Source organism: Alexandromys fortis, unplaced genomic scaffold (genome assembly GCF_014885135.2).
Source record: "Alexandromys fortis isolate MF-2015 unplaced genomic scaffold, M_Fortis_MF-2015_v1.1 scaffold_182, whole genome shotgun sequence".
Classification (NCBI taxonomy): Eukaryota; Metazoa; Chordata; class Mammalia; order Rodentia; family Cricetidae; genus Alexandromys; species Alexandromys fortis.
This window is the reverse complement of record NW_026068068.1, coordinates 1,195,625-1,219,470: the sequence shown is the minus strand read 5'-3', so window position 1 is coordinate 1,219,470 and position 23,846 is coordinate 1,195,625. Positions and strand designations below refer to the sequence as shown.

The window sequence follows — 23,846 nt, the reverse complement described above, 5'->3', positions numbered from 1 at the left end:
GGTGGAATGCCTGTGCTCACGAGGGAAGGGGGTGTTGGTCCCCATGTTCTGCCACTTACTGACTACCCTGATTTTCAAGATCGAAAAGACATCAGGAGGCAGAGGCATATCAAACCCTACCATCCTTCATGATGGAGTCGAGTTTGGAAATGTGTCCTCAGGTACCAGGCAGTGCTGTCAGAGATTTGTACAGTGGTCTTAGTGATCCTGGTGCTTGTACCATGTTGGCCAGGAAGCTGAGGCTGCCATACCTGAGTGTGAGCTGGTTCAGGTTTGCCTAGATTAGAGAGAACTCGGCTGTAATCATAATAGTCAAGGAGAGTCGGGTTCTGTGGCTCCCAGTGGACCTGGTGGGGGGTGGTTGGCCAAGTTGAGTAGGCCCTCACTCTTTTGTCTCAGCAGCAGAAGTTGCAGGTGGGTTGAAGTGACACCAGAGGCCTACAAAGGAACTGGTGACTGTGGGTGAGGATTGTGAATGGCTGAAACTGAGGTGACTTCAGAAGGCCAGGGAAAAACCTCAGAATTCCCCCTAGTGTCCTTGATGAGGAGCCTGGGGGTGGAGAGGGAGACTCAGGGGTAAGGGCAGCCAAGACCCCAGACTTGGAGAGTGAGAAGATGGAGGTGGGTACAGAGAGAAAGGTCAGGCACCCAAGCTAGGATGTGGGTTGATGGTGAAGGAAAGGTTAGGTGGAGATGCCCTGGGAAGAGGCCTGCCGTGGGAATCAGGCGGAGAGAAGAGTGTAGCTCCGTCTGAAGACACACTCTGGCAATGGTGTGCGTTCACTGGCCAGTGACTGCTGTGGAGAACAGGGTGCAGAGAGGTCCACTGAGGCAGAAGAGAACAACATCAGGGAAACACTGAGCAGTACTAGGACCGCCCTCCCCCCAATGATTCCTTCTCTCTGCTCACACACATTTCATTGACTCACTTCCCACGCTGACACCCTCTTGTCTGGGTCCTGCTGCTCATGGTGGGGTGTGTGAGGTACAGCTTGCTGCTCTAGTTCAAGGACACTTGGGAAACCTGCCTTGTGGCCTCTCTGAGGACTTCCCAAGAGTGACTGCTCACTGATCCGAGCGTTAGACTATCGTGCTCCAATTCCAGATGTATTTTAGAAACTCATCAACAGGGGAGCAGTCTCTGGTCCTGAGAGCTCGGCTGTGTTGGAGGAGTTATGGGAGGGGGCAGGTGGAGAGGACTTGGCTGGTTCAGTAGGGGGTCCTCCCATCTTTACCAGCACACACCGCTACCCTGAGGGATCTGAGACATCTTTTTCATCTGTGTGTCAAAGGAGCTTAGGGAATTGCTACACATGCCTCTCAGGTGTCTACAGAATTAAAATTTTATTCCCTGAAGAAAGTGCACTGACTCACTGATATTTGGAATTCTGGGTGTATTTCTCAAGGAAACAATGTCACAAACTGTGTTCTCATCCCCAGACTGCCTTGGGACAACCTTCAGCACCAGGAAACAAAGGGACTGATGTAGCAGCAATCAGAAAAAAACAGAATACAGCAGTACAGACCAAATTTATGTTTTAAAGGTAAGGCATGCAGACCTTTGTCTTTATTTTTTAATTCTTTAAGAAATTTTTAATTGAAAATAGACTTTTTGCATATAACACATTCTGATTATGGTCTCCCCTTCCCAACTAATCCCAGATCTTTCCTACCTAAGTAAATCCATACCCTTTCTTTCTCTTTCTCTCTCATTAGAAAACAATCAGGCATCTAAAAATTTAATATAGAATAAAATCAAACAAAAACACCAAAAAAACCAGCCCAAGAAAAAGCACAAAAAACATATACAAATGCAGAGACATTCTTCTTCACATACACGAAAATCCATGAACACAAAACCAAAAAACATAATATATAAACAAAAGACCTGTAAAAAAGTTTGGACAAAGGATTATGAGACAAATGAATAAAAAATGAATGAAATTTATGTCCTGGCAATTTAAGGGGCAGGCCTTAAATGGTGGTTCTACTGAATTTGTCCATATTGGGTTTCATGGTCTAAGTTGATGAGGATGACTGACCAGATCTCTTCCTCAAGAGGGCACCAGATCTCATTACAGGTGATTGTGAGTCACCATGTGGTTGCTGGGAATTGAACTCAGGACCTTTGGAAGAGCAGGCAGTGCTCTTAATTGCTTTTGTTTTGTGTTTGTCTTCTACTGATGGGCGTGGGGCCTGCCCTAAGTGTGGTTTGTATCACCAGTGAGAGTCCATTGAAAAAAAAAAACAATCTTTCTTTTTTAAAAAATATTTATTTATTTATTATATATACAATATTCTGTCTGTGTGTATGTCTGCAGCCAGAAAAGGGCACCAGACCTCTTTACAGATGGTTGTGAGCCACCATGTGGTTGCCAGGAATTGAACTCAGGACCTTTGGAAGAGCAGGCAATGCTCTTAACCACTGAGCCATCTCTCCAGCCCAAAACCAATCTTTCTTGAGATTGTGAGAAGGACTATCAGTTGGAGATGGCTTCTGGGTTAGGGCTGGGGTTTGTGTCCACTTCCCCTCTCATTTCTGGGACACCATCTTTAGACCTGTGCAGGTCCTGTGCGTGCCGCCACAGACTCTGGAAGTTTCTATGTGCATCAGTCCTGTTGTGTCAAAAAAAAAAAAACTTTAAGTGTGTCTATGTGCGTGGGGTTATGTGTGCCATGTGCATTCAGGTACCCACTGGGCATCAGATACCCTGGGACTGGAGTTACAGGTATTTGTGAGCCACTTGATGTGGGCGTCGGAAACTGAAACTGGGTTCTTTGCAAGAGGAACAAGTACTCTTAACCACCAAGTCATTTGTACAGCCCCAGATAAAAAAACATTTGAAGCTGAAGGTCAAACAAAGATTCGTTTCTGAGGAATAATGAATTGGACCTGAGGTAGGGCTTGTGGAGCCCAGATGCCCAAAGCCCCTGTCTAGTTTAGTTGCTCCTTGTGACTGATGGTGGGGCTTTGTCTTGTAAGTCATACCATCAACTTTCTTAGACTTTTAGCAATTGGAGAAGAACTCTTAAATGTATAAGTCAGGGGGGAAGACAAGTGGGGAGAGTGCAGTGGGGGAACAATTCCTGCAGCCCAGGGCTGAGGCAGGAGGCTAAGTGGGCAGGTGCAGAGGGGTGGGAGCCTCCAGTGAAGGAGATGTGGGTTGTTGGCAAACACTCACATAAGAGAAGAGCCTTGGAGAATAGCTCATAAGAAAAGCAAGAAAGCCCAGAGTGTCTGGGAAAGCATGCCCAGACTTTGTCCAGTATCTGTGAGAAAGAAAAATGTATAAAAGAAGGAAAAGAAAAAGTTGTGCTTCTCTAATTCAGAGATGCCAACAGGCTTCACTAAGTCACATGGCTTAACTCTGAAAGTGACCACACTCGGTAGGAACTCATTTCCTCAGAGGGATAATTATTCCTCCCACCTTTTTAGTGCAGTGTAAGATGAATCCACTTTTCTGAAGGACAGTCCCTCAACTAGGCTGTTGATTGGCCTAACTGACTTAACTCTTAACTTGTGATAGCTTGTAATGTTACCTCTCTGTTGAATTAAGAGCGGCGGGGCTGCGTCCCTGGCACCCGGCCGCCCACATGGCTAGCTTATGCCCGAAATAATTACACTGAAACTGTATTTTTTTAAACACTGCCTGGCCCGTTATCTGTAGCCTCTTATTGGCTAGCTCTTACATATTGTTTTAACCCGTTTCTAATATTCTGTGTAGCCCACGAGGTGGCTTATCAAGGAGGATCTTAACCTGCGTCTGTCTGGAGTGGGAGAACCATGGGACTCCCTGACTCAGCTTCTTTTTCCCAGTATCCTCTTCTGTTTACTCCACCCACCTAAGGGTTGGCCTATCAAGGGGCTTAGGCAGTTTCTTTATTAATAAGATATCACTCCCACATCACCTCTCCATTCTGATACTCTATCAGACCAGATAGGGTATTTTAGGACCATAAGGACATGATTTTCTCTTAATGGTCCTCCAATGAACTGTAACATTCATTTAGGAAATGGGCTGAAATTTGGGAATAAATATAAGTAATTTTTACAGTAAAAATCCAGAGATACAAGTTTAAAGGTGTTCTCTAGAGGGAATTAATGTCTGGCTTAGAGTTTCAGTGGCTCCTTCAAGTATAGGCACCAGGCATGAGGTTCTCATTTAGAAGACAACAGCTCCCTTCTTGCCTTTCTGTCCAGATAATAAAGACATCTATAAGACTATTGCCTTTGGGAGAGGGACAGAACTTCCTTAAGTCTGTCTAACCAGTTTTTATTTCCTGTTTTTAGCAAGGGTGGAGAGTTGGAATGTTATAGAGCCACAGCCAAATTATCCTTGGCCATCTTTAGTTTTTTTAATACCATCAGTTATCCATTTCTGTTTAACCTAACATCTTTCCTTGAACTCTTTGGTTAGATCTTTTTAGGATGCTGTGCTGATCTGAATGAGAATGACCTCATAGGCTAATATATTTGAATGCTTGCTCCACATTGGTGGAATGGTTTGGGAAGGATTAGAGAGTGTGGCCTTGGTAGAGAAAGTGTGAACTCTGAGGTTTAAAAAGCCCTGCGATTCCCAGTTACACACCCCTTGCATCCCCAACCCCTGTCTTCTGTCTCATGGTTGTGTCTTAGCCTGTATGCTGTAAGATCCTGCTCCAGTGCCATGTCTGCCTGCTGCCATGCTCCTCACCATGGTTGTCATGTGCACATCCTCTGAAACTGTGAGTAAGTTCCCAAGTAAACATTTTCTTTCATAAGTTTCCTTGGCCGTGGTGTTCTGTCTTATAGCTAAGACAGAATTGCTAATAAAGCAACACTGTATTCCACCAACTCCAAGGCAGTCAGACAGCATCTGAAGACATTGCAAGGATTTCCCTGCTTCACTGTAACCTGTGAATGTGATGTTTCTATTAATGTATTTGGAAAGTGCCTCAGTATATAGTTTTGGTCTGTTGCTATAAAAAATTAATGAAATGGTTACTGCATTGGAATTTGGTATTTGGGGCAACATGAATCAGTGTTCCTGGGCCATCATCACTCATATTTGGCTTTAGATATGTGATTTGAGGCCAACAGCCTTCTATAAAAATGCACAGTATTTAATCATCATTTTCTTCATTTAGCCCACATGGGTTGGAGGTCTGTACTGGTGGTGCTATTTAGACTGCAGGCTTCCTGCTGACTTAAACATCTCTTGTGTACATAGTGCTGGGTATCTGCACTTGGAAAGCACTCTCTTATCAACCCAGGGCATCCAAGGATCTATGAATATAAGTCATTGTAGTATAAAATGTAAGACAAACCGTGCTCCATCATCTGAGCCTGAGATCACAGGGATGGAAGCCTGGCTTCTGTCTGCCACATGGGGCTGGTTGCTATTTAATTTTTGTCAACTTGGCACAAACTAGAATTACCTGGGTAGAGGTGAACTCAGTTGAGAAAGTGCTTCTGCCAGATTGACTTGTGGGCATCCTTATGGGACATTTTCTTTATTAACGATTGATGTAGGGGGGCCCAGACCATTGTGAGAGGTGCTACTCCTGGGCAAGCAGTCCTAGGTTGTCTAGGAAAGCAAGGTGAGCAAGTCCAGGGGCATACGTCATAGGTAGTGTTCCTTCATGCCATCAGTTCTTGCTTCCGGGTTCCTGTCTTGAGTTTCCCCCTTGATTCCTTACGTGGTGGACTGTAACCTCTCTAAGTTTCCTTTGGCCAGTAAAGTACCTGCCTCCCCCCCCCCCCACAAAGCTAAGGCCTAAACTGAGCTCAGAGTTCTGGGCGGGGGGAGGGGGGCAGCTATTTGGGGATTACAGAGGAAAAGTATCAAACTGAACACAAGATACCCAGTGGTTGTAAAGAGAGGATAGACCTCACAGGTTCAAATGCAGCCTATCCAAGGAAAACTGTAGTGAGTTTTTCTCTGTCCTGCCATTCAGCTCCCAGATTAGGACATGGGGACATTAGTTATTATGAACGTTCAGCCAATAGCTTAGGTTTGTTTTTAGCTAGCTCTTGCTCCAAAACTCGTTTACCTCATCTAGATACTGTATCCTTCCTGCTTCCTCCATGTCTGGCCGGCAACTTGGCTTTCTTCTTCCCAGCATCCTTTCTGTCTGGAAAGCTTCCCTAGTCATTGGACATTTAGCTTCTATTAAACCAATTTGAGTGACACATCTTCACAGTGTAGAAAAAGGTTATTCCACAGCAGAAAACAGCTAACACCTCTATTCTACCCGCAATGAGATCCCCTTTACCCTTTTCTGTCCTCAGCTACAAACTCTCTGACTTAAAGCATGGGACCTGTATCCTCTGGAACTGCAGTCATTGTGTGGCTGGCTCCCATGCCTTGGTCATGGCGGCCAGATCTGGAGATGCCACTTCTCAGGTGGTTAGAACCTGCTCGGACTGCTGAGGTAAGTTTAAATGCTTTTCTTTTATTTCTTCCTACAAAGCTAAGGCTCACAGTCAGTGTTTATCACAGTTGCAAGGAAGGAGACTGACGGTGAAGGAAGACAACTGTTCGCCTCCCAAGTATTTCTCGTCATACCAAACAGGAATCACACCTCTTGCCTTTCAAGGTTGCTGGTGTATCGACAGAGGTTTTGGCGTAAAGTACGAAGCAATATCACAGAGTCACAAGAGAGACCCTCAGGTCGCTCTGGCTCACTTTCTTTCAGATGATTCGATCCTCTACCCTTAGCTGTCCAGGGGACCAGGGGTCTTTCTCCCTGGAGTCCTCCATACTATAGCCACCAACTTCATCGTATATTTGACATCACAGGTGTTGAAAATCACCCAGCTCAACATCCTCATTTAAATACTTCGAACTTAACCGAGACTGAACTTTAGCCCAACATGGGGTCTGTCTTGTTGAACACATTCTGTGTACTGCTGAGGTATCATGGCTACCAACCAGGATACAGGCTGGTGGTGCAGTACAAACTGTGGGTCTTGTTGACTTTTAAATTTGGAGGAACTTCTTTGTCTGGCCTGTTGGATGTCCTCACTAATGTCTACTGGTCCTGCTCCTTGTCAGCATGCAAGTCTCACTTCTCAGCCAGGCTCCCTTGTGTCTCCTCTCTATCCAGAGACTCTGCTCAGTTTATTGCCCAGCACAAGTAAGAAACCTCAGGGTTTCAGTGTCACCACTAAGAGTTTTCTGTCTGTCTTCGTTAGGGTTTCTGTTGCTGTGATGAAACCCCATTCCAAAAAAAAAAAAAAAAAAAAAACAAGCTAGGAAGGAAGGGTTTGCGCGACTCCCAGTTCCACATCACTGCTCATCACTAAGGAAGTCAGGACAGGAACTCAAGCAGGGCAGGACTCTGAAGGCAGAAACTGATGCAGATCCCATGGAGGGTCCTGCTTACTTACTCCCCCTGGCTTCCTCAGCCTACTTTCTTATAGAACCCAGGACAGCCAGCCCAGGGATGGCACCACCTACCATAAGCTGGGCCCTCCCGCACTGATCACTAATTGAGAAAATGCCCTACAGCCAGGTGTCATGGTGGCATTTTCTCAACTCAGGCTCCTTCCTCTCTGATGACTGTAGCTTGTGTCACGATAACACAGAAAACCGCCAGTGCACTATGGAAGGAAGTGACAAATATTTTTAAATTAATCTGATTTATTATATGGTAGAGTTAAGAGTGACTCAGCCTAAAGAAGGCTGCTGAGCAAGGGTCTAATTTTAGCTAACGATTCTAAAACAAGCACTTATAAAAGGCGACTTTTAGTTCCCAAACCAAAAGACACTTTTGCTCTCAGACAAGAAGGAATGTGGTCCGTGAGTAACTGTTCCTCCTGGAGTGGACAGGTAATACATGGTCACTGTTTCTTTCCTGGGGAGGCTGGCTCTGCCTGCAGTGAGAGGGTACCCTCGGCAGATTGTGAACACATAGTGCCTTGAGGGGTGGTGGTAGGAACACCTGGCCTTTTGGCTCCGTGGTTGATGCATCCTGCCCCATCCCTGTCCGAAAAGGCAAGGAACTTGTTGGCCCATATTTCTATATGGTGTGGCAGCCAGGCGCTAAAGCCATAGGCCCCATCTGAGGTGGTCATGTAGCCCTGCAGACAGGCTGTCTCTGCCTAACAAAAGGTCGGGAAGTTGTTGCTCCTTTCTTTGTAATTTGGAGGATGCCTTATAGAGATGCTGATTCAAGCCTAAGTGACAGCTAGCATACATAGCAGACAGGTAGATGCGGACGTGACAAAACGCCATTCACCTGGTTACCTAGGACACAGGTCTGGTGTATTTTCCTGCTCAATTTATGTGTTGGTATAAAAGCTGTTTGGAGAATAAATGGGGAAGACCTTCAGGAGGAAGAAGACTGAGATGCCTTTCCACGGTGACCTTGTAAGTTGTGTCTGATTATTCCTTGTGGCTCTGTACCAGTCCAGTTGGGGAAAATAGTTATCTATTTTGGGGCCCATGGGCTCTAACAGGAACTGAAGGCACAAGGCACCTGCTTGCTGGTATATTGTGTGGCCTCGTTAAGTGGGGTGATTTGTGAGGGCTGCTGACCTCTGGCTCGTGGTCATTTGCTGTCCCCAGAGGCCACCACCCTGGGCACTACTTGTGTGAAAGCTGGTGGGGACTGGTCTGTCCCCGCAGGGTTGTCTTTTCCATCTTTTGTCTGAGGAGTGACTGGTTCCACGTGCCTAACCTCTCAGATGTGGAGGAGGCACACTGGTGACTTCAGCTAATGTGAGAATTCTGTTTCCTTCTGGCGAGCTCTATGACAGAGTTGGGTTGTGAGGAAGGGAGGACAGGAAAGGCAGGGAGATTGAGATTTTCTCTTTGGTACCCATCTGTTTTGAATTAGCTGCCACAGAATTGTGTAACAAGTAACAACCTGGGCTCTTTTTCCTTTCTTTCTCATACTTTAAAAAATTTTTATTTTTAATTTACATTAAATTTTTAAAAAATTAAAGTAAAATATTTTTAAAAATTCAAAAGTAGTTTTTAAGAAGGCAGGTGATTTTTTTTTCCTGTTCCCATTATACAGATATGGAGGTTTTCTTATCTGTAAAACTGTGAAACAGCAAAACCAGCACTTAGCTCCTGTTTTGTCCTCACAAGTTTAAGTATTCTCAAGCACCTGGGCTACGAGACAGCATTCAGTCTCAAAAAGTCTGAAAGGAAAAACAGAAAAAGTGTGGGAGATACGGTCAGACGTAAGCATGAGGCCCTGAGCTGGCCATAGCACACATCTGTAACTGTGGGTGGGAGGCAGACAGGAGGCTCTCCTGGGTCTCACCGACTCTCAGCTGACACCGACAGCAGGTACCCACATATGAACACACATGGACGTGTCTGCACCTCTCCTAAAGGTCCCGAAATGCGGGGCTAGTAGCAAAGTATAGAGACCAACAGGAAAAGCCGAGGGAAATCATGTAAAACTCTTTGTTTTTAAAGGAATTGTCGTCATCATCATCATTATTTACATCCCGATCACAGTTCCTCCTCCCCTCCCAGTCCCTCCCCTGCTCCTCCCCATCCGCTCTTCCTCCATTTCTATGCAGGAAGGCCAGGCCTCTCATGGAAAACTCTTGAGTCACCTTGAGCTGTTTTGCTCTTCCAGAGATGAAGGCTCTGACAGCATATGGTCTACCTTCTGCTTGGCGCTGCTCTCTCTCTGTCCGCAAGTGTTTGTTGACTGCAAATGAAACCCTCTCCAATTTTCTCCGTGGGCACTTGTATTCACAGGCTGAGCGATCATCCCTGCCCTTTGTCACCTGCACAGTTTTAACAGCTGGTTTTTATATGAAATCTGAGCTTTTCACAACTGCTGTCACTGTGACAGTGATTGATTTTGTTGTTGTTTGCTTGTTTTGCTTATCAAGACGGGGTTTCTCTGTGTAGACATTCTGGCTGTCCTGGAACTTGCTTTATGGACCAGGCTGGCCTCCAGAGATCTACCTTCCTCTGCCTCCCGAGTGCTGTGATTAAAGGCGCGCATCACCACTGCCTGTGACTGGACTCTTAAAGAATGGTAGCTCCTGCCCCCGGGGGCCCTGGTGGGCTTGACAGTAAGCAGTGACTACTCTGGCGGCCAGCTAAGATAGTCTACTCTGAGGTTATTATGGCGTAGGTGGGCATCAGCCTGTAGATGGATGGTTGCTTATCATCCTTACATATGGGACTATAGAAGCTGCTGTGTTCGAAAGGTATCTTGTATCCTGATGAAACTGTATGGAAGAATTATGCTCATCCCTAAGTTGTGTGGAATTTATAGAGGGGATCATTGCGTCAACCCACTTGGACCCTCGACATCAGATGCCCACTAAGGTACGTCTGACACCACATTTCTCCTCCTGCCCTGTTTCCCAGTCAATTCCTGTCTTCAGTCAGCTGTGATCTGTATCTTTCTACAGTGACCCACATTTCCCTGAGTAACCTGTGCACCCTTCCCTGTGTGACTTTTGTCTCCTTGTGGTGACCATTGTCTTCCTGAGGTGACCTGTGCCTCCCTGACATGACTGTTATAACCTGAGATAACCTGTGTATCCCTAGGGTGACCTATAATTCTCTGAGGTGACTGGCCTATATCTCTCTAAAATGACATGTATGTTTTTGAGATGATCCATGTCTCCCTGAGGTGACCTGTAGCTCTCTGAGTTGACCTGTGTCTCCCTGAGATAGCCCTTATCTTCCTGAGGTAAGCTGTGTCTCTCTGAGGTGACCTGTGTCTCCCTGATGTGACCTGTGTCTCCTGAAGGTGACTTGTGTCTATATGAGGTGAACTGAGTCTCCCTGAGGTGGCCTGTGTCTCTCTGAGGTGACCTATGTCTTCCTGAGGTGACATGTTTCCCCAAGATGACCCATCTCTCCTTGAGGTGACATGACCTATGTTTCTCTGAGGTAACTTATGTTTCTCTGAGGCAACCTGTGTCTTCCTCAGGTGACCTGTTTCTCTGAGGCAACCTGTGTCTTCCTCAGGAGACCTATGTTTCTCTGAGGCAACCTGTGTCTTCCTCAGGTGACCTATGTTTCTCTGAGGCAACCTGTGTCTTCCTCAGGTGACCTATGTTTCTCTGAGGCAACCTGTGTCTTCCTGAGATGACTTATGTTTCCCCAAGATGACCTATCTCTCCTTGAGGTAACGTGACCTATTGTTTTCTGAGGCGACCTATGTCTTCCTGAGGGGACTTGTTTCTCTGAGGTGACCTGTGTCTTCCTGAGGTGACTTACCTCTCCCTGAGGTTCTGTGACCTCTAACTGTTGTCTGCTGGGCTCAAGACAAGTGCTTTGTCTTCTCGCTATACCCGTATTCTTTCTCCTGAAATCCATTTGTAGAGCGTGCAGAAAGAGAATGACTCCCCAAGCCCGTGGTTATCTGGTCCCCTCTCCCTCTGTAAGGATTCTTCTCCAGGCCCAGCCCTCTCCAGGCCTCACCTGTCCCCTACCCACAGGTGGCCGCTTCACATAGCAGTATTCTTTTGTCGCCTCTTTCGTGGATTGGAGGGATACCATGGAGCAGGCGGAATGGTTCAGAGATCACCAGTGCATTCACCCCATTCTGTGGCTGGGCAAGCAAAAAGCCTGCCTCTGGCCTTCTCAGCTCCCGTTTTACAGATCGGAAGTTTGCATGAGACATAGTGGCCTAGGCCTGGAAGTGGACAGGGAGAATGACCTGGGGTCATCAGATAATTGGCTCAGGGCGCAGGTAGGGCTGTAGACTGAGATTCTGCCAGCTTCCAGGGATGGACGGGTGACCTCCGACTGTGACTTGGTGGTAGTAAAAAGAAAAATAATTCGGACTATTGAGTGGCTAGGTTTATTCAAAACACAGTTTGGATACAGATAAGCTTTGGCAGAAGCAGCACCTGTATAAGGAGAAGCTACTTCCAGACTCTTGATGAACTAGAACTTGTACTAAATGGAGGTTGCAATGATCTCAGGATCCAGGAAAAAGATGATAGTTTGAATTACAAATGGCATGTTGCAAACTCTACCGTTCCTTTCCTGCATGGGGCCCACATGTGGAGCATGACCTCTCGCTCATAGCAGGGCTCTGGGAGCTGAATCCCTCAACAGCCATGGAGGGCACTCTGCTTATCTCATGGTGGCAGGGGCTGAATGCCCCTGTTAGTTTTTTTTTGACACAGGGTCTCACTATAGAGTCCTGGATGGCCTAAAACTCCCTATGTAGATTAGGTGGGACCCAAAGCCGCAGAGATCTACCTGCCTTTTCCTTCTGAGAGCTAGAGTTAAAAGTGTGCCCCAAGTATGACTCTTTAAAACATTTTTAAAAGATTTATTTTATTTTATGTTTATGAGTGTTTGTATGCCTGTATGTATGTATACCATGTGCATATCTGGCTGCTGTCTGCACTAGTCATGTTCTGAGGGGTACGGAGCCTCTGGAAGTGGAGTTACAGTTATAAGCCACAGTATGGTGCTGGAAACCAAACCCAGGTCCTCTATAAAAGCAACCAGTGCTCTTAACCACTGAGCCATCTCTCCAGCTCCTGGATGGTTCTTTTGAAATAATTTTTAAAAATACATTTTGTGTGTGTGTCTGTGTGTGCATGTGTGTGTGTGCGTGCATGCGTGAATGAACCATAGTATAAGGAAGTCAGGAGTTGGTTTTCTTCTTCCAGGAATCAGGCTCAGGTCATCAGGGTGATATGGACTGAGGCACACCTGTGAGCACGTTTGTGTGTGTGTGTGTGTTTGTGCATGTACCTCCACTTTCCTTTAGAGACATGCGTGATACCACTTGGAGTCTGAAGGCATCAATTGGTTTCAAACCCACAATTCTCCAAAGAGTTGCATGGAGCCCCCAGTGACTTGGGATCCCTTTCCCAGGGTGAGTTGCCCAGAACAGCTGTAGTCAGACTGAAGAGGATGCACTGACTTTACACTCCCCACAGACCCTCTCCATGGTATCTACTCCTTTCTTGGATAATTCAGTCTCTCCTTTTCATTTTCAATGGAAATATGCAGTGGTGCACAGCAGGTAAAAGACCGTGAATAAGAAAAGGGCTAGTTCACGGGCAGACTTGATCTCACACTGTGTGTGGATGTGGCCTGTCATGAGAGTCCATTGTGCACCCCCCTTTCTCACACTGTGTGTGGATGTGGTCTGTCATGAGAGTCCATGTGTGCACACCCTTTCTCACACTGTGTGTGGATGTGGCCTGTCATGAGAGTCCATGTGTGCACCCCCTTTTTCACACTGTATGTGGATGTGGCCTGTCATGAGAGTCCATGTGTGCACCCCTTTCTCACACAAGCCATCTGCTGCCTCATTCCTCGCACTGTATCTGACACATGGCATCTTCCTTCCTCACCAAACAGGGTCTTCATTCCTTCTTTGTACAATATCATTTGAATATTGCACATCTGCTTGTTCCACTGGCCATAATGGACCCATGGATAAGCATCCATGATTCTGGTTGGGTCTGTGGTTTTGGGATTTTGGGCAGGTAGCTCTGCCTCTCTGCCTACAGCTCTCCTTCCCGGAAAAGAGTGGGCCTTCCAGGTGCTAGGAGAAAGAGAAGAGACAGTGGTAGGTCAGCTGGAAAGCACATGTCAGAGACCTCTGAAGAGACATGGGGCTTCAGGGATCTGGGTTTGCAGGGGGCCTATGGGGATTGCTTCCTCAGAGGCCACATTGCTCTCCAAGAAGTCGCTACTGTACTGGTTCAGGTGGGAAGTGTGTGCGTGCATCAGGCAGTTGGTGAGTGGCCGCAAAGACCATGTGGCATTATGGAGTTTCAAGACAGTCTCCTGAGAAGTTGGGTGAGGAGCAGAGATTGTACCTCCCAGGAACCCTTGTTATCCCCAGAATCCTAGGTATGCCCTTTTCTGAAGCACCTTCCAATGGGTGTGGTCCTCCTGACCCCTGGCACCCCATGCTCCACCAGTTGCCAGATGGCACAAAAGAGAGGGCCCAGAGAAGGAGTTCTGGTTGAATTTTCCTGTCAGCTGAGGGTCAAGGATTCCAGCAATTAACTGTTGGTTCTGGAGGTGCCTACAAAGAGACAACATTCTTTTAGGTAAAGCAGCAATGAACAATGACTTTTAAGTGGATATGGCCTTTTACCCTCTGAGGTTAAACCCATAATTTTCTAGGTATCTCACAAGTAGCCTCATAACAGACACTTCTTAGCCCCCCCTCCACCCCTATCAACCTTTGTGACCTTACAGAGTGTGATCCTATCCAAGAGATCTCCAGAACCACACGATAGCCTCGTTAAAACAAAACAACCCTTTATTAAACCCTTGAGTTGTAACTGTAGAGTCACCAACTCGTATGTACGGCTGCTGTAAAGACAACACAGTGCCTCTCTTAAGGAGACCACCCCTGCTCATCCGGGTGTCTTATTTTTCCCCTGGAGTCTTTCAAGCTGATGATCCCACGCCGTCTCCTTCGCAGGAACTCCAGCTCTGCTTCACGCTGGCTCACCCTGAATTGCTTTTCTGAGGTGAAGTCAAGAATCCCCGCTCCACCCACGTGAGGGCTCAAGAAGACTCAAGCTGCTGCAGATGGCTGTGTGTGTTGCAAGCCTGTGGCAAAGCCAGTGTGGTATGAGAGCTGAGCGCTGTGAGGAGGGAGAGAAGGGCTGGAGAAGGCGGACGCCCCTCCCCGCACCCCTCCCACCCACTGCAGGTTGTTGGGATGCTGTGGGCTGGAGGCTCAGGGCAGAGGATGTGATTACTGTGATGGTGGGAAGTCATGGCAAGTCCCCGGGGTACAGAGAGGCTGGAGCCAGGTTGTGCTCCATGCCCTGCCTTTCTTGAGGCCTCTGGAGGCACCCTAGAAAGTGCTAGAAGAGTTCTAAGCTGGCCACAGTCAGGCATTCTCCTTTCCCTTCCGCCGGATTTCCCACTGCTCTCCACAGCTACTCACAGGAGAAATGGACTACATGGGGTGAAGGTTTCATGCTTCTGGGGCCAGGCTGTGGCAGTATACAGGACTTGTACCAGACCAATGGTGCCGGCAATCAAGAGTGAGCTAGGAGGAGTCTTGGAGCCTCACCAAGCCACAGGAAGCTCAGCACTGGACAGCTCCGTCAAGTGGCCCACAGGAGGACAGTGGGAAGGACCAGTGCTCCATCTATACCGATCATGGGTTTGCCATTTGGAGCCAGAGGTAATGCCATTGCCGGTGACTAACACCCTAGCCACAGTGTGTTTTTGTTTTTCTTTGTTTTAAGGGCAATGCAGGAACCTGTGACTTCTGACCTTTGTGATGGGCATCCAGCTTTATTGAGGAATCCCCAATCCTGGGGAACCCTCAGTTCTGGGGAAACACCAATCCTGGGACCAAACACAAGTGGTGGGCAGGCTTTCAAACATTCTAAACCAAAACATTATTGGTTGTTTGAGACAGAGTTTCATGTTCAGGTTGGCTTTGAATTCCTTATCAGACCGCTACATCTCAAGTGCTGGGATAACAGGCATGGATCACCATATCTGCAAACCCCAACAGCAAACCTAATTTTGCTGTGTAAAAGGCTTCCATCAATATAAGGAGACAGGAAAGGCCTTGACATCTTATTGGAGGGAGGAAGTGGGAGTCAGATGGTGGTGCGGTGGTGGGGTGGAGAGAAAGGGGAGAGACTATAGAGTTTAAAGACTTCTGCTTAAGATGACACGGAAGAACCAGGGAGGTAGCACGGCAGGGCTGTGAGCATTTATGGGGTGGATGGAGATGACAGACAGCTTGCTCCTGCTTTGTTTCCTCGAATCGGAGACCCAGAAATGATTCCCACCCGCTGGGCTCTCCTGAGGCCCAGCCTTTCCTCAGAAGCAATGGCGGCCTATCTTCTGAGGCTCCTACCTCCTTCCATATCCCAGTGCCTGTGACGGCTGCATCCTGGGAACAGTAAATCTTTAGAGACTAGCTGTCAGCCGGAGCGTCCTAAGCCACCAGCTGCCACCAGCACTGATAGCATCGAGAGTGGCTGACGCTGCACCGGGGCTCCAGCACAGCTGAGGCTGGGGAAGGATGCAGAAGGTCTCCATCACAGCCTGTGCCTGCACTCCAGGGGACACGCTCCTGTGTGGACCGGAAAGGTGCGCGTCCATGGCCCAGCAGTGACAGGATCCTCCCAGGAAGAGAGCAGAGGCCAGAATGCAGGGAAATTGCCACATGTCCAGAGAAACCTCTGTAGCATTTTTATCAACACATTCAACTAAAAACAAATGACACAAACCATCTGGTTTGTTTAATAAATGGAGCAACATAAACATCTAAGACCAACTTCTAAACAAACAGCAAGGTAAGCGAGAGCCGGTCATTGTTCAGGAGCAAAGGTGTAATCAAATTCTAATTTTCTATTCCAATAAACATCTTTGAATTAGTGCCTACTCCACTAATTATAAAGAGGTATTTTTATTAGCGTTCTACTTGATTAATAAAGCACAAAACACAGATTACCTATAATATTACTCTCAGTTCCCATGGGGAGTATCCGGGTGGCTTCTGCATGTGTTTAAATGCTAAAGCAGGAGAAGCCAGAGGGGGAGGGGGAGGGGAAAGGGAGCATGAGCCAGTTTTTAAAATGTGAAGGAGAGCAAGGAGGGAGTTATGGAAGGACTTGGAGGGTGGAAGGAAAGGGAGAAGGAAATGATGTAATTATATTACACTCTCAAGAAAAAAATAATAAGAAATTTTAAATCATTCAATTTGTGAGACAAAAGCAAAGCCTCCTAGCACAGCGCCCCAATCCCTTTGTGCTGTCTGGACAGAACATTTAGTGTCAGCTTATGCCCCAGGTTTCAGGAGGGAACTCCCTAACCCATATCCTAGTGGTGGGTCTCCTGCAGACCTGAGGAGGGTGAGGAAGAGCGCTGTGCTGTGAACTCACAGTCTCCAGGAAGATGCTTTGCTCAGCAGCAAGGGCTGTGGCAGTGACAGAACAGGAGACAGAAACCGGCTGATGAGAGCAGGGAGTCTGGGAGAACAGCAGTTGGAATGTTCTTGGTGGAGGCCAGAGCAGAGTTCTGTTTTCTGTCTTCGCTGTCTCCTCAGTGGGCACCTCTTTCCTCCTCTCTTGAGCCCCCACCTATGACTTTAACAAGCCTCTGTTTACGACTCTCCCTCCATTGTCTGTGAAGTCTTTGAATTTGAAAGATAAGAACTGTTCAGAGTGGCTTGGTGGTTCCTGAGACCCTAGCTCACTAAGAAAGTTTCTGTCCTCAAAGACACCCCATATTCTTGTATCTTGGGCACTGTGCCCCAGAGTCCTGATGTCATGGGGCAAACACAGGGAGAGACTGCTTTGCCGCCAGTGGGGTTGTAGCTGCTGCCCAGGCCTGGGAGTGACATTGGGCAGCCAGAGGGTGGGAAAGCTTCTACCTGGCAGGTTGCAAGACTGAAAGTAAACTTGTCTAGGAGAGCTTGCAGCTTCTGGTATAGGTAGAGCAGTGGCAACAGAGTCAAGTGTGACCCTGTAGGGACAGGTTTAGAGCTTACTGAACCTTAGTCACAAGGCTCAGAAGAGGCAGGTAGACATCTTTAGGGCATGTGTGTGCATGCTTACACGCTCATGTGTGAATGGGATATATCTTCAAGGAAATCCACTCCAATCCATCCCAACACCACTTCAGACTTTAGCTTTGGCAGAAGTGTACACAACCATTTCCCCAAGAATGTTAATAGTTTTTTAAAGAAAGCTTCACTGCAGTCTTAGGATTTAGCCCTGCAGTCTTGAAGTGCTGACTACTTACCAGCTTCCAACGTGACTTCACTGTCCCGGGAGGAAAAGCTGGCCCCATTCTCCTGGCTGTAGGATTTGGATTAATTTGCTTTCTATTGTGATGAAAACACTGACCCAAAGCAACTTGTGGAAGAAAAGATTATTTGGCTTACACCAGCTACCCTGAAATTCATCATTGAGGGGAATCAGTGCAAGGGCTTTAAAGGAACTGAAGCCGAGATGGTGGAGGAACACTTTGCTGGCCTGCACCCAGGTTTGCAGCTCACATTCAACTATCCTTATACATCTCTGGGCCCTCATGGGATGGGCCCTCCCATTTTAATCATTATCAGGGAAATGTTTCACAGACTTGACTACAGGCCAGTCTGGTGAAGGTACTTTTTCTCTGCATAGTTTTGGAGCCTGTCCTGGAACTCATCCTGAAGGCAGTTTTTCAATTGAGGTTCCCTACTAGCTTGTGTTGAGTTGATCAAGAAAAACTAACCAGCACAGGTCCGGAGGAGGGAGGGCGAATCTGGGTCACATCATTGTGCAGATTGCTGCACTTTCAGGGATTTTGTAGGCTGGTTGTTAGATACAGCTATTATTAGACATTAAGCTATATTCATTGATAAAATTATATCAATGCGCACAAGGAATGCTCAGCATGTTAAGCAGGGGTTTGCTGCATTGACACTAGCGCTCACAGCACTAAGTTTTGAAGAAAAAAAAAAGCTTTATTGCAGATGTCCAGCAAGAATCATTAAAGTTCTGGTCTCTAATCTTTTGAAACCATAAGCCCAATTGAACCCTTTCTCTTATAAATTGCATTGGCCATGGTGTATAGCAGGTCTTTCTTTAGACCTCCAGCTCCTGAGTGACACAGAGACTTCTTATTAATTTTGAAAGTATGGCCTTAGCTTGGGCTTGTTCTTAAACAGCACTTAAAACTTATATTGATCTATGTTCTGCCACGTGGCTTGTTACCTCTCCTCCACACTGTCCATTCAATGTCCTCCATGTCTGTCTGGTGAATCTCCCGTACCACAGATTCTTTCCCAGAGTTCCCATCTTCACTTAGAAGTCCCACCTATCCTATCCTGCCTAACTTTGGCCATTCAGTTCTTTATTAAATCAATCAGGCAGGTGAAGAAGGAAAGAGACATATATATCTTCATACAGTGTACAAAAGATGATCCCAACATTGGTGTTTGTCTCAATAGGAACGTAGCTAAGACACAGTTTATGATACCATAAAAGTTGAACTGCTGGGAGGTAATGATGCATGATCAGAGTGGACGGTCCAAAAGGGACATGTTGACCAGAGCAGGCGGCAAGCAGCTGCAATGGAAGCTTAGGAAGTGAACACTAGATTTCTTATGTTGTGGGCTTTGTTCAGGGATGCCTGGATGGACTCATTTGACATTCATTGTTTTCCTTATTTTAGGCTAAAATAGTCATGACACAGATAAAAAGAAATCCAAAATAAAATGGCAGATTAAGAAATAAGCTGTTTCTATGTGACTTGGTGAAGAAGAGGATCCAGGATAAGAAAGAATGACCCTATTCCAAAGAGTGAAAGAGCATGAGGACCTTACAGGAAAAACTGGCAATACATGGCAAAGGTGGCACCAGCTTCCCCTCGGAGCTCCTTGGCAGGGGAGGGAAGCAGAAACCTCATCAATGGCCATAGTCGGAAGGGGTTGGTAGTGCCACTCTAAGGGCAAGTGTGGAAGTCCTGCAAATCCCATGTCTGTGCTCTTGGTGAGACAACAATCTCTAGAAAGAAGGGACAGTAGCAGAGAGGAGGGATTTTCTCTCCTTTTAGTTCAGAGAGAATCCATTGTGTAAAACTAATATTGCAGAGCTCTAAGAACAGAATATTCACAAGTCAGGGAGCATGAAGTCAACCTGGCCCAACCCTAAGAAGAGAGACAGTTACAGGAGGAAGTCGTGGAGAACCAGGATCAAATGCTGGCAAACCAGGCACAGGTGCAGGAGACTTGGCTAATGGAGTGAAGTGCACTCACAAGGAATGCTTGCTCCATCCTTAGTGTCTGGAAGCAGAGTCCATAAATGGAATAAAGCTGATAGCCCCAGGACTGAGCACAGTACTCTGAAGCCACTATTATGTCCTTAGATTCATTGCCTTAGAAACTGGGAACTCTGAAGCACCAGCAGGCTACTGTTCACACCCTCATTCTTCTGCAGGCTGTGCAACACTAGCAGGGAATAAAAGGGAAGCGGCAGCTCTCAGTGTCATGGCTGCCTCCCCAACTCTGAATTTGCTTGGAAGATACTCCTTAGATAGAACATTAACTACCACATGTATCTTCATGGCCCCAAGTGGCAGCACTGTCCACCCAGATCAATATGGTCATAGCATGGTCCTCAGATACCAACATGGCCTAGGGGTGACCCAGACCCCTGGCTGTGAACATCAACAGTTTCTCAGTAACTGTTAAGGAGTGAAATCTCAGTAACACAGAATCCTGGGAGTGCGTCTAGTGCAGAAGATAAGCCAGGTGTCCCTTGGCCTCCCTAGAGGGACCACACTTGGATTTATATCTTCAGGAAATAAAAAGAACCAGTGGGTCAAAACTGCTCTTGTTTCCCCCAAAAAAGACCATCAAATATGAAATCAGAAGTTTTAATATGACACAATTAAATATATCTGTATATCACGCTGAGGATTTTCTTTAAACATAAGAAGTTACAATCAGGTATATGTTTCCTATATTCAGATAAATTCATTTCTATTAATTATTATTTAAATTACAGATGGGAAAATGACTCGGAAGAGAAATGTCGGAGATGTTAGGTATACAGCACAACTCGAGACACGACAACACTGTGGCCTTGCTTCCCGCTCAGCAGCCCGTTTCCTTGCCACACTGCAATTTGAAATGTCAAGGCTAAGGGGAAGGAGCAATAGGGACACCAGAGACAGGTGTTTTGATGCTCCACCCCACAAACTGGGGCTTATAGCAATGTCTTGTACCTCTCTGGGTTCTAGCGCCTTGCACTTTCTGAAGTGGCTTCTTTCCTGTGTGGGGAGGTGGGAAGTGCAATGCGCAAGTCTCAGCAATCTGGATCATCCAGTGAGCATGCACTTCATTGTCACCTGGAAGGGTGGAGGAAGGAGAGCCAAAGGGGCTTCCTAGTCTTCTTTCTAGGAGTAGGAGCATCAAAGACTTTTTCTGATGCCAGCAACATTGGGGTACTTCCTGGGTGATGCAGATGGGGAGCACTTACTCATGGAGACCCTCAGAGCTTGCTAAATACCATACTCATTCTGCTTTTGTAACTTCAAGGAAAGCATACTATGGGCACCTGTTCTTGTAATGCAGAAACCAGAATCCTAATATTAAAAATGCATTTCAGGGCTGGGCTCTTCTATAGCTTTGCAAGGGTACAAGGGTGAAGCTAACATCTGGAGTCAATAGAGTGCCCACACTCCAGGAGGGGTAAGGGGTCTGCCCTTGGGATCCACATGGGGCAGGCATGGTCAGTGACTGTGCTGGGGGCCCATCAGGAGGACTGGGTAGAGCAGCATGATACTCTTGTCATATGTCCTAGGGATGCAGGACACTGATCTCGTCCCAGAGATTTTTTGATGATGAGATTGTCTTACAGGCAGCTGTCTAATGCATCTCTACACCTACTGGTTCCCAATAGGTGTCTTGCTGACTGTCCTGACCCATCCACCCCCTCTCCAGCAACTTACAGATGTAAGCACTCTCCCACTGAGGCCACGGCGGTTTTCTAACTACTGTGTCATTGATGTGAAAATGTAAAAGTGTGCTTTAGGGGAAAGGAACCTTTGTCAAGACTGTGGCACTTAGAAGCTGGGTCTGTCCTTCCCTCTTAGCTAGGTGTTTCCATACATCTGCTATTAGGTTAAACACAAACACACATGACTAGCCACCTGCACTGACTGACAGACCCTGTTACTACACAGACGATGCATCCAGCTGTGGTCCTGGTAGCACTTGTGGAAGGGTCCCGCCAGCTTCAGTGCCCTACTGAGGAAGGGCTTTCAGGATAGCATTCACCTCCTCAGCCACGGCGGTCAGTGCAAACTCAAACTGCTCCTAGGGAAGAGACGAGTGAGAAACAATGGTGAATGGAGGAAGCCCTCTTCCCATCTCAGGGGGAGCCTCGAAGAAACTGTTCAGGAAGCAGACTTGTCAGTTGTTCAGTTGCTGACCTAGGTGGTGTCCCTTGGGTTTGGGGGCTGCAAAGCCTTGCTGCTGTTGTTGGGAGGCACTTCCTTAGCCATGGTGGGCACAGGAGTCACCAGGTAAGGCACTCCTTGTCTTTGCAGTGTGTTACCACATCCAAGTGCCTCAGTAGGTGGAGTGGGGAGTGGATGCAGATGCCAGCTGGCCATGGCTGTCATTGCATCCTCAACCAAAGTGATGCTGAAGGAGGTGCAACTACTGCTTCTGAAATACACAGGCTACTGCCAACTTAGCTTTGATGTCTCCTGCCTTCCAAGACCACACCCACTCACAACGGAAAGGGACAGGGCTGCTATCCAGCTGACGAGCACCCATGGGAACATCATGGTGAGGACTATGCTCTGCTAAGGGCAATGGCTGAGGGAGAGCAGAGAGCCAGCCTGTCTCCTTTCAAGGTCAGATGATAGGTGACTGGCCATCTTCCTCTTTCTCAGCCTCTACAGAGGACTTGCAGACCCTGTGGTTCAAGGCTGTGGTGGCATCAGACATTGGCTGATCACAGTGTGAAGTCAGACAGCATAATCTGTGCATGCTGTTCCCTAGGTAACAATCACAGACTGTGCACAGCCCTGAACACGCTTGCAAACTCGTTGCAGTACCGCCACCAGTGTGCATCTGGCCCTGCCCCTCTCTCACCATGATATTACACATTGGGACCTTTAGTGGCCTGTGGCTATGTCTGCTGCCAGGCCCTGCTCTACTATGGAGTTACCACACAGACCCTCAGTGGCCTATGGGAACTTTATTTTGACACAGGGTTTCACTCTGCAGCCCCACTGTAACTGGCCCTCTTTCAGGTCAGCCTTGATTCTTGTCTCCCAAACACTGCACTCACTGGCATGTGTCTACCATCCTTGACTGTGCCCCAATTGGAGTACACCACATGACTCCAGGGGCTGGGGTCCAGAGGGGAAGTACATTTGCAATAGAAATCTATGTTCAGCAAAACAGGTTAAAAATCAGTGGAAGCTGCAGCTAGGAAATAGAACACGTGACAGATGACTGGATCTGCCAAAGCAGGAAGGACTGACTGTTTCCTGGTGTTAGCTGGGCATGTGGCAGCGGGGCATCAGAAAGAACACTGAGTTATTCTAATCAAAGGAGTAGTCTTTAAAGCAACCAATATTCTGTTTATAGAAAGCAGATCCTATGCTCTCTTCCAGTTCTGCTCCACACCCGAAGAAGCTCAAGTTGGAGCAGGTGTTGCTGCATGTCATTGCTGGGTATGGAAAAATACTTCTTTTCAGGCCAGCTTGGGATGTGGAGGGATACTTGTGTGGTCCAGCTGAGCTGCTCAGGAAGGAAAGAGTGCACTCACGGAGCAGCCACGCCCTTGGATATCATGTGTTTCCTGGGCTGCTGTGGTCTGGAGACCAGAGGGCAGGGGGACAGCTATTCAGTTATACCTGTGCTTACATTTGACTCCTTCGGCTTAGGTGGTTGCTATGACAACTGTCGTCCCTCATTCTAATAAGAGCTTCAGTGAAGTGTGATGCCAGTATCCACTACCCTGAGGTCTTCACACCTGACAGGAGGTGCTTAAAGAGGACCTAAGACCCAGTGTCTTTCTGTGTCATTGCTGCCCCTCTTCACAATGATAGACTAGCTCCTAGCTTTGAGGACAGAACCAGGAGACGTGGGGATGGCCATTGTGTGTAGGAATAGATAGGGTGGGGACTGAGTTAGACAGAGATATAGAATCATAGCATGAAAGACAGACAGCATGATAAGGAGAGACAGAGAGATGGGGAAGGAAGAATAGAGATTCTGAGAAGGGAGGGAGAGAGAGAAAGAGGGAGAGAGAAAGAAAAGGGTAGGCAGGCAGACAGACAGACAGACATAGGGAGAGGGAGACAGAGAACTGGTAAACTTCTGTAGCGTAGGATGTGAGAGAGTGGGTCGGGTCACTTCAGACTGTGATCCACACACACTTGACAGAATCATCACCT

The 23,846-nt window shown here is 47.2% G+C and overlaps 1 protein-coding gene and 2 long non-coding RNA genes across 5 annotated transcripts in view; 2 read left to right on the top strand and 1 right to left on the bottom strand.

Moving 5' to 3' along the window:
- Positions 1–20,537, top strand: part of LOC126487828 (uncharacterized) — a 37,293-nt gene extending 16,756 nt beyond the window's left edge. For 2 of the 3 annotated variants that reach the window (XR_007588506.1, XR_007588508.1), the window contains exons 2-6: positions 1,441–1,544; positions 6,272–6,414; positions 14,386–16,234; positions 19,101–19,278; positions 20,435–20,537. This is a non-coding gene — a long non-coding RNA (uncharacterized lncRNA). The remainder of the gene's footprint in view (positions 1–1,440; positions 1,545–6,271; positions 6,415–14,385; positions 16,235–19,100; positions 19,279–20,434) is intronic. The other variant, XR_007588507.1, reaches the window with a different exon arrangement.
- The window catches only part of Ptprn2 (protein tyrosine phosphatase receptor type N2), a 704,719-nt gene continuing 701,160 nt past the window's right edge, over positions 20,288–23,846 (bottom strand). Inside the window, exon 23 of the mRNA XM_050120851.1 lies at positions 20,288–21,747. Coding sequence (XP_049976808.1) covers positions 21,676–21,747 — 72 coding nt within the window. The 3' untranslated portion in view covers positions 20,288–21,675. The remainder of the gene's footprint in view (positions 21,748–23,846) is intronic.
- Positions 21,772–23,846, top strand: part of LOC126487829 (uncharacterized) — a 66,345-nt gene continuing 64,270 nt past the window's right edge. The window contains exon 1 of the long non-coding RNA XR_007588509.1: positions 21,772–23,120. This is a non-coding gene — a long non-coding RNA (uncharacterized lncRNA). The remainder of the gene's footprint in view (positions 23,121–23,846) is intronic.